Source organism: Heteronotia binoei, chromosome 2 (genome assembly GCF_032191835.1).
Source record: "Heteronotia binoei isolate CCM8104 ecotype False Entrance Well chromosome 2, APGP_CSIRO_Hbin_v1, whole genome shotgun sequence".
Taxonomy (NCBI): Eukaryota; Metazoa; Chordata; class Lepidosauria; order Squamata; family Gekkonidae; genus Heteronotia; species Heteronotia binoei.
Genome location: NC_083224.1, coordinates 111875903 through 111886847, shown reverse-complemented (window position 1 = coordinate 111886847; position 10945 = coordinate 111875903). Strand labels below are relative to the sequence as shown.

Genomic DNA, 10945 nt, shown 5'->3' with positions numbered 1-10945 from the left:
AGGTGGCAGGAAGGCAGCGGCAGCTGCAGGGAGGTGGTGGAAAGCAGTGGGAAGGCGGCGGCAGTTGCGAGGAGGCAACGGAAAGCGACAGGAAGGCATCAGTGAGGTGGTGGAAAGTGGCAGGAAGGCAGCTGCAGGGAAGGTGGCGGGAAGGTAGCTGTGGGAAGGTGGCAGGAAGGCAGTGATGGATATGGCGAGGCGGCGGAAGGCAGTGGGAAGGAGGTGGCAGGAAGGCAGTGGCGGCTGCGGGGAGGCGGCAGAAGGCAACGAAAAACAGCGGTGAGGTGGTGGAAGGTGGCGGGAAGGCAGCTGTGGGGAGGCGGCAGAAGGTGGTGGGAAGGCAGTGGCGGCTGCAAGGAGGAGGCAGCAGGAAGGCGCCGGGGAGGCGGCAGGAATGCAGCGGCAGCTGCTAGGAGGAGCCAGGAGGCGGCGGCAGGGAGGCGGTCAGCCTTATTCATTGTGCTGCACGGGGCTATCTCACTGGTCTCTCCAGTAATCCTGACTATTTTCCTGCTATTCCCTGTGTGAGAGTCTGCTTTACATCCCTGTACTGCTTTAGCCATTCCAGACAGTTCTGCAGAAGCAATATAGACTTCATCAAGGCTGACCCCGCCTGGCAGCCAACTATAATCAACGCTTCATATGAACACAGACATGAAACTGCCTTATATAAATGAAGAGAAAATATAAGGGGCACCACTTTTTACTTTTGCCCCTCCCCCCTCAAAAAATATGTGGATCTAGCCCTGCCACGAGGACCCCAAGCAATACAGGAAAGGAGGGGGGGAGAAACTTTCTCCAGAGGTCTCTTCAAAACACGCACAGACTTCAACGCCAGTATTGTTTTGCGGGGGGGGGGGCAGTGCCTGCTGGGGGCGCCATGAGCCTTTGGGCTGTCGCTGTTCCCACCAGCTCTAGAAATTAAGCAGAGACAACAGTACAGATAGCTAACTGGTTCTGGTAAATATAATATTTCATACAAGAAGTTGTTCAAATCTCTAGTGAGCTTTACAGCAAATTGAACTATGCTGTACTTCAATGAATTGTGTACAGAGGACTTCAATTTGCTGTAAAGCTCACTAGAGACTTCTGGAATATTCAGGTTTCTGAGAGGTCTTAAAGAAGGTGTGTCTTTGAAGAACTTGTATGAAATATTTTTATTGAAATAATTTATGGATTTAATAAATGATAGACTGTGGAACACTATATAATGAATTTTTAAGAACATAAGAACACAAGAGAAGCCATGTTGGATCAGGCCAATGGCCCATCCAGCCCAACACTCTGTATCACACAGTGGCAAAAAACCCCCAATACACACACACACTGTGGCTAATAGCCACTGATGGACCTCTGCTCCATATTTTTACCCAATCTCCTCTTGAAGCTGGCTATGCTTGTAGCTACCACCACCTCCTGTGGCAATGAATTCCACTGTGGCAGTGAATTTTTGCTGTTCATAATTGATTGCATGTCTTTATTCATATTTTGTTTGTATTTGTAGTTTGCATTTGTTACCCACACTAGCTCTGGGACAGGAGGACAAAGTCATGCACTGGGCCTTGTGATGTACGCCTCCAGATGGGACCTGGAAATCCCCTGGAATTACATCTCATCTCTGGACTGCAGAGATCAATTCCCCTGGAGAAAATGGATGCTTTTGGGGGTGGATTCTATGGCATTGTATCTCACTGAGGTCCCTGCCCTCCCCAGGTTCCACCCCCAAATCTCCAGGTGTCCCGTAACCTGGATCTGGCAACCCTGCTCCCATCCCTCCACTAGTGGCCAGGGGGGAACTAGCTGGGCCATTAGAGGAAAACCAGGCCCCACTGCTCACAGGAGAATGTTTGTGCACCACCTTGCGCTGGGCAGTAAGACAAAGCTAGGCACCACTGTATTTCTCAGCAGGACCACCCCTTCTGGGCTAGCAGGTCAAAGCCAGATGCTGCCTTTCTCTGCTTCACCAATCTATTGCAGCTGGGCCAGTAGGATGAAATCATGTGTTGCTGTGAGATGGACTGGTAAGACAAAGAGAGACACTGCCATGCTCCTCACCAGCCCCATCACAGGGAGGGGAAAACCAGGGTGAGGGTGAGATAGGCAGTTCTTGAAGACCACAGCCCACCATGATTTCTCCCAGTTAAGGAAATAGCCAATCGGCCGTTGCTTGTGAGGCAGTTGAGAGTGTCACATTCGGTCAGACTAGGGATCTGAACCTAGCTCTCCCAGATTCTAGTCACATTAACTGTCATATACTGAAACAGACCCTTGGTCCACCAAAGTCAAAATTGTCTACACAGACTAGCAGCAGCTCTCCAAGGTCTCAGGCAGAGGTCTTCACACCACTTATGGTCAGATCTTTTAACTGAAGATACCAGGGATTGAATCCTGGGATCTTCTGCAGGCACAGCACTGAGCCACCATCCTCATGCAAAGGGTTGAAAGTCCATTGCTTTAACCACCATGCATGTTGACTGTATGGGTGAGGGTTTGTTTTTCTGTCTTTTCTTTTTTCTTTTTGCCATTGCTAGTTTTAAAAACTGACTTCTTAATTGTTTCTTGCTGCTTTTCATATGGTTATTGATTTGTTCTAAATGATCATTTTATGTATGTTTTAAAAGTTTTATTGGTTTTCTAAAGGTTGGGGATAAAGGGTAAGAGGGAACAGAAAGTTATAGTTACAAATATCGTAGTCTGCATGTAATATACTTTCTAAGAATACAGGTCTGCATCTAATATGCTTTCACAGAATACATATATTGTCACCTATTATTATCTCTTAACTTTAGATCATCAACATTTTAATACATTTATAATGTAAGTCTTCTTGTTGAAGTGCCTATTCAAGTTAACATTTCCAGTAAAGGCAGTCTTATAATAAAAAAGTACAGGAGAAAGGAAATATAAGTTCACACCAAAGAATCTTAAGAGTCTTGAGTATCTAGCCAAATATGTAGTTTCAACCAATATTTTCTTGCTTCTTCTTTAGATTTCCCAGCCAACAATTGGGATTAGTAGTCCAGCTCAGCCGTTTCCAAAATTTTCCCCAAGTCCATTCTTGTGGGGATCTCCTGCAGTGTCCATCTCTGTGCCAGAAGAATCCTAGCTGCTGTGTTAATATGTGCCAACAAATGTCTCATCTCTTTGGAGTAATCTTCAGGGTATATATTCAATAAAAACAGTTCTGGTTTAAATTGGATCTGTATCTTCAGAATTTTCTGTAATAGCTCGTGAACCATTTTCCAATAGTCTTTCACCACCTCACGTGTCCACCACATATGATAGATCCCACATGTTTATGCATTTCCAACATTTGTTAGACATGTTAGTATGCACCTTACACAATTTCTGTGGAGTTATATACCATCTATAAAATATCTTACACAGATTTTCTTTAAAGGTTACTGACTTAGTTTAATATTGAATTTCCACAACCTCTCCCATTCTTCTAACCTGATATTACGTCCCAAGTTTTTCACCCATTGGACCATACAATCTTTTGCTACCTCATCTTGCATCTTCATCTGTAATAGGTATGCATATAGCTTAGAAATTAGCTTTTCTTGAGGACCTAAGAAGATTTTATCAAATAGATATTGCTCTGTGCTAAAGTCTGTTGTCTTATCTTTGGCATACCTAGATTCAACTTGCATTCTCAGCCACCAACTCATTTTAATGTCCATGTTTTCCAGCTCTTCTCTGGTTTTCAATTGGTTATCGTTTTTCAACAGGTCATCATATCTATAACTCTGACTGTGTTTCAAAAGATTTGGAGGAGTGAATGCTTCCACTGGAGATACCCATCTTGGAATTTTTTTGGTAAATTCTCGGTTTTAACCATAACTATGTGTGATACAAAGATTTTCAAAACAGTGGTTCTTAAAATATGAATGTCCTTCTAATCTTTGATACCATAAATACACATGCCAGCCTAAATTGAAATCGTATCCCTCTAGCAATAACTGTCTCTTATCATTCAATAGTACCCAGTCTTTTACCCACAAGAGCACAGAAGCTTTATAGTACAGTTGCCAATCTGGGAGGCCCATACCTGCTCTCAATTTAGAGTCTTGCAGTATCTTTAGTTTGATTCTTGGTTTTTTGCCTTGCCAAATGTAGGTATTTAGAAATCATCTTGTTCAATTCTTGAAAGAACCCACTGTTTAAGAGTACTGGAATAGTTTGGAATAAAAATAACAATCTTGGCAAAATGTTCATCTTTATTGATGCTATTCTTCCCATTAGGGATAAGTTCAAGTCATGCCATTTTTCCAAATCTTTTTTAATTTTTTTGAGTAGTTTATCGTAATTGTCCATTTTTAAACTACTGCATTTGTATGAGATGTATACACCTAAGTATTTAATTCTTTTCTCATGCAAAAACCCTGATTTTTATTGGAGAAGTTGGACTTGTTCTACTGTCATATTCTTCGTCAAGAATTTTGGTTTATGATAGTTAATCTTCAATCCTGCCCAGTGGCCAATTTGGTTAATCTTGTTTATCAAACAGTCAATTGAGTCTGTTGGCTGCTCTAATATAAAAACCAGATCATCCGCAAAAGCTCTCAATTTGTATTGTTCACCTTTAATCACCTTAATACTTGTGTCTTCTCTTATTTGGTTATTCAGAATCTCTAAGCACAAGATAAAAAGGAGTGGTGAGAGTGGGCAGCCTTGTCTTGTACCCTTTTGAATGCCAATTGCTTCTGTTAGCTCACCATTCACCATCACCCTTGCCCTTTGCGAAGAATATATTGATTCTATTGTTTTCAAGAAATTCTCGCCACATTCCATTCCCTTCAGTTGTTGCAACATAAATTGCCAACGAACATTATCAAAAGCCTTCTCTGCATCCAAACAGATTAATGCCAATTGTTTCTCTGGGTGACTCTCATAGTATTCCATTATATTACATACTGTTCTAACATTGTCTTTCAAATATCTTCTAGGGAGAAATCCTGCCTGGTCTTGATGTATTGTGGATTGTAGGACCTTCAGGCGTTGTGCCAGTATTGTTGCAAAAATTTTATAATCCACATTTAGAAGAGAAATTGGCTGATAATTTTTTATATCTTTCAAATTTGCACCTTCCTTTGGAATTAGGGATATTGTAGCTTCTTGCCATGAAGCTGGTATTTGGGCTTCCTCTTGAATCCTTTCAAGTTTGAATGGCAATGATAAAGACTCCTCATAGGCTTTGTAGAACTCAGCAGGTAGTCCATCTGGACCCGGAGCTTTACCATTCTTTTGGGATTTCATTGCTTCTCCCACTTCCATTTAAGATTTTTTGTTGTTCTTCTGTAAATTTGTTAAGATTGTTTTGGCTAATGTATTCTTCTAGATCTGCATTTTGAACTTGTTTGTCTTCATATAATTTTTTATAAAATTGTTCCACAATTTGATGTATCTCCTGTCTTTGAACTTTCTCTTGATTATTCACATCTTTTAAAACCGGTATTATTCTTTTGGCATTCTCTTTTACAATTCTATAAGTCAACCACTTTCCAGGTTTATTAGCATGTTCAAAAAAATTTTGTCTGGCAAAACTCAATTTTTTTCTCCGTCTCCTCTATAAGTAGTAAATTAAGTTGATGCTGTGTTTCTTTAACCTTATTTTGAAACTCCTGTCTTGTTGGTTGTGCTTTTAAATTCTCTTCAGCTTCTCTTGCTTGCAACATTAATTTTTGAAAATTTTCACTTCTTTCTTCTTCTTTGCACTATGTCTGATTGAAAGACCCCTGAAATATGCTTTAGCAGTGTACCAAACTACTTGCATCTTTACATCTTGAGTTATGTTCTGTTTAAAAAAAGATTCCATTTCAGCCTTGGATTCTTTAAGAAAGTCTTTATCTTTTAAAATAGAAGTATTTAACCTCCACGTTCTTCTCATTCGTGTGCCTTTGAGTTTTACCATTACAGGACTATGATCTGATATAACTATTGTTTGGATTTCTGTCTCAACTAGATCTTTAACCAAGCTTGTAGAGAGCCAACACATATCAATTCTTGACCACGTTTGATGACTGGCAGAGTAATATGTAAAGTCTTTAGAGTTTGGATATCTTGTTCTCCAATTCTTTTACTAACTTCCAAAAACTTGTTGGTAGTTGAGGACTTTTAATTTTAGTATGCTTATGTGTTTTTTTTTATGCAATTGTCTGTCTGAAACTGCATTAAAATCTCCTACTATGCAGTATTCTGCATACTCAAGTTTGACAACTTGAGATGTAAGTCTTGGAAAAATTTCTCTTTGTGATCATTTGGGGCATAAATATTTGCCAGTAAGATTTTTTTATTGTCCACCATGACTTCCACTAATAGAATTCTTCAATCTTCAGAAATGTACTGTAATTGTGGATTGTATTTGTCCTTAGCATAAATTGCCAGTCCCCTTTTCTTTTTATTCATATCTGTTGCTGTAAACAAGTTGCCAACTTTCTTATTTTTCAAAAAATGTTGATCTTTAGCCAAAATATGGGTTTCTTGTAAACAAATTATGTCCATTTCCAATTTTGTCAAATATCTAAAGGTCTTTCTCCTTTTCACAGGAGAATTGAGTCTATTCACATTAATAGAAATTATTGATGCCATTATGAATTTTTCTTATCACTAGCTTTATTATCTTTTTTGGTCTGTAATCTTGTCGGAAATTTCCGTGGTTCATTTGGATCCTCTTCATCAGAACCTTCTTCTTCCTTTTCATCTTCCTTCTTTTCTTTCCCCTCTTTTTCCTTCACTGTCTCCAGAAAATTCTTAGCTTTAAAAATAGAGTTTATCCTATAACTGTTCTCTTCATAAGTAAAAAATAAGCCTTCTGGCATCAGCCACGTATAGCGTATTTCTCTTTCTCTCAAGAAATTTGTCAGGATTTTATATTCTCTCCTCTCTCTCCACCACAACCCCAGCCGCAAAGATCAAGTCTAACATGTGCCCGGCCTGGTGCGTGGGGGATATTACAAATTGAGAGAGTCCTAGTGTCGCCATGGATGACACTAGGTCCGTCGCCTGACTGGAGGCCGGGTCATCCACATGTTAATAGGCTGACATTATTGAATTCAGAAAGAAACTTTAGAAGCTATGGCATCAAATCCAGGTCCCTTCTCTGCCAGGGACACACTGATGGCTTGGACTGGTCTATCTCTCAGCCTTGCTCCTCCAGCTATAAAACAGGAAAATAGTGTTCAAGATTGCTTGTAAGAATTGCCTCAATAAATTATGTAGATTACTTTGGAAATTAAAGGCACCTATAAATAGTAATAGTGACAGTACAACAGATGGGATAACTGAGCTGGGAAAGGAGGGTTTGCAACAGTGTTCCCTCTAAGCTGAGTTAGTGAGAGCTAGCTCACAGTTTTTTAGCCTCCGGCTCACACATTTTTGTCTTAGCTCAGGAAAAATGGCCCCAGAGGAAACTAATTTATGCAGTATCTCACAACTTTAATGCCAGGAGCTCACAAGCAGAATTTTTGCTCACAAAACTCCACAGCTTTTAGGGAGTACTGGTTTGTAGGTCTGCACACTTTCAAGTTATTGTGTAACAACACAGCTAGCATACTTTGTTCATCAAAGGAAATCATTCAGTGATCATTCATCCAAAGGCATGTTTGTGTGTTGTGGAGGTGTATCTGTGTATATCCATTTCTTTTTGCACAATAAGAAATCAGTTCCTTTTTATCAACACATAGGGACCACTTTGTAATACCCTGATTGGTTCTTTCCTACTCTTTCAGACCACTAATTCTGTAATTATATTGAAGCTTGAGATGCAAAGAGCTTTGCAGTTTTATATTCTGATCCTGGACACGTTTTAAAATCAATTTATCTGAAAATGGTAAAGTTCACGCCTGCCACCATCTTATCCTGTGCTTAAACCCAGTGATTTTCATATGCTTAGATGCTCGTAACTCTTCACAGGATCAAGCTGTACATTTGCTTAATCTTACAGCTATGTTGCCTGATTCTATTTTCATGAATGTAAATTCTACTGAGTTCAATGGATCTTACCCCTAGATAGAAAAAATATTGTAGTCTGTAGATTACAGTCTCACAGATGCTAAGTCTCATTTGTCTCACTGGGGCTTACTTTCAGATAAGCATAGGACTGAACTGTACAGCTCCAGACAGCAGCATAAGTCTGATTGCTATAGACGAGGGTGGAAGATGTTCATTTGCATCTATCTTCTGTACCTGCCTTGATGCCTTTTTCTGAGATTTTCCTGAGCATTACATCTAACAGCTAATGTATTTCTTAATATTTTACACATCTCCCATTTGCAATATTCTTCCTTTCACAGCACAATGGATTTTGCATTTTAAATTGTGGCCCCATTTAAACAAATTACATGTCTCATGAACACATGAAACTGCCTTATACCAAATCAGACGAGTGGTATATTTGGGTCAGTACTTGCCCACTCTACTGACAGAGGTAGCTTTCCAGGGTCTTGGGCTGAGGTCTTTCATATAACTTCCTACCTCTTTCTTTTAACTGAAGACAAGAGGGATTGAACTTCCCAGATGCACTACCACTAAGCCACAAAAAACATCCTATTTCATATTTTGTGGAATACTTGGCATATGTACTTGCAGTTTTTTAAAACGAAGACAGGATTCCTAAACAGTATAATAATCATTGTGTTGAATGCTGAGGAAAAGAGAACCAGCCCACATCTTCTGAAAGCACATTTTCCCCTCCCTTTTGCCCCTTCAGCAAAATTCCCAAACTATCAACAAATGCCAGTTATCATTAGTAGTCTTTCAGCATATTGTCTTTTGGCTTCATCATGCCTTGTAAAGCATGTTACACACACACCTGTCGATTCACTTCTCATCCCAGTAGTACTAATGGAAAGTAAACCTAATAGCTATTCAGCCTTTCACCTATCCTCCCCTGTTGTGCTGGCTGCCCCAGTCTTACTCACCTAGGCCTGGCATGCAAAAACAATTTCTGTGTAGCTTTTCCTGCTCTCTTCCTAGCCTCTGCCTTTAAGGACATTGTGCTGCACAGGCTGACAAATGCATCATGATATTCATTTGGTATTTTTTTCTCTTTTTTTTACAGAGTGCTGCTTTGCTTGGAAAGTACACTTGTTTCAAAAATACTACTCTACTCTGTTCTAATTTTCCAGAGTCCCTAATCTTCTTCCAGGTTCTTATTGATGTAGTCGCTAATAGGATTATTGGTATTAATTTGGAAATAATGCCAGCTGCATGCTTGGTGGCTATTGGCAGAAGAGTTGACCTTGTAGGTCAGCTAAGCAGCACTAGAAATGCTTTGATCTAATCTATACCAAGCTAGAGCTGCCTAGTCTAACAAGAGCGGCTGGTGAGGTTGCTGTCTCCATGGGATGCTGAGCCTCTTGCAGAGAGCACCAAGGACACCATGGCAGTGGCTTTGGATGCAATGTTGGCTCGGGTCAAGGATGTCTGTAAAAGAAATGGTTTGCTTATTCTCTCAGTGTTATCTGTCATAGTGGGATGTCTTCTTGGATTCTTCCTCAGGACCAGGCGTCTCTCCCCACAGGTTAGTGACAAACAGGGTGGGGGTGGGAGAGTTTGTAACAAAAGAAAAGATACTGTCACCAGTTAGAAGGCATATATCATGAAGTCTGTCTAGTTCTAGAACTATTATTATTTTGGGGTGAAGGACTCTATTGTGTTAGCTTTATAGGTTTTGTATATTTGGTATATAGATAGAACTGTCTCAGATATCTTAGAACTAACAATAAACAATGTAGAATGATATATATGCAAAATGTGACATACAATGCTTGAGTGTAATTTTTAACTGGTTCTTTTGTGAATGTTATGAATGAAATATAAATGCTATCAGGACTTTTTTGTAGAAAAAGCCTAGCAGGGTCTTATTTGCATATTATGCCACACCCCCTGACGCCAAGCCAGGTGGAACTGCCTTCCTGTGCGTTCCTGCTCAAAAAAAGCCCTGAATGCTATTATCTTAGTGATAACGTTAAGAGTATACAAAAAGGTTTTGCTTCTTAACCATTTATTCTGAAGCAGTCATTGATTCAATTAAACTCCATTGAAAGTTCTCCAGAATAACTGGTATGACCTCCTGCCAAAATTCAGCTTCAATCATGTCACAGGATTCTTATTCAACAAATAAGAAGGTTCTGATCATTGTATCTTTCTAATGAATCCATCAGTTTAATAGTGTTCCATCTTCCTCAATCAGAAAAGACTTCTAATATTGGACAAGCTACAGTGGAAATGACTTCTTGAATGTGTTTGCTGAATAAGCATTTATATGTGTGTCGGGGGGTGTGTGTAAAATATGCATTATCGTTAGCTGAGAATTTAGTTTTCTTTTAAATAGTATCATTCTTAACAGTACAAATAGAAAAGGAATGTGCAGTGTTTGTGTTCTCTGAGAAAGAGAGCGATTGGCTAAACTTGTTTTGGGCTTTGTTAGCAAAATATACTATGATGAATAGAAACTATCCTTCAGGGAACCCTGAGATATTAAGAAATGTGGACAAATGCTTTAGTACCTTTAAAGATGCTTTTAATTGACAGAAGCCTTACTGTCTTTTTTTTCCTTAACTGCAACTAAGGCAAGACTTAACATAATTCTATGTTTTCATAGGAAATTAGCTATTTCCAGTTTCCAGGAGAGTTACTTATGAGAATGTTGAAAATGCTTATTCTGCCACTGGTTGTTTCAAGGTAAGTAAATGGATAACTACTTGTAACTGGTTGCTGACTACAATATGTAGCTTAGTTATTTCAAATGAGAAAATAAAAATTTCACTGTTATATGATGTATGATTATACATTATCAATTTATTTTTTTAAAGTTACAGCTTTACCTGAAAAGATCACTGGATTACACATTTGGTTTTGTCAGTAAAAACTTGTAGCAATTGTAACTGAAGTCCACAGTTGAATCAGATTACTTGAAGAGAAACACATGATAACATAACAG

General features: G+C 39.3%; 1 protein-coding gene across 3 annotated transcripts in view; it reads left to right on the top strand.

The window, feature by feature from the left end:
• The first annotated feature begins 9046 nt into the window (after positions 1-9046).
• SLC1A7 (solute carrier family 1 member 7) overlaps positions 9047-10945 on the top strand; it is a 123928-nt gene continuing 122029 nt past the window's right edge. For all 3 annotated transcript variants that reach the window (XM_060231846.1, XM_060231845.1, XM_060231844.1), the window contains exons 1-2: positions 9047-9523; positions 10607-10686. In XM_060231846.1, the coding sequence (XP_060087829.1) occupies positions 9383-9523; positions 10607-10686 (221 nt within the window). In that variant the 5' untranslated portion in view covers positions 9047-9382. The remainder of the gene's footprint in view (positions 9524-10606; positions 10687-10945) is intronic.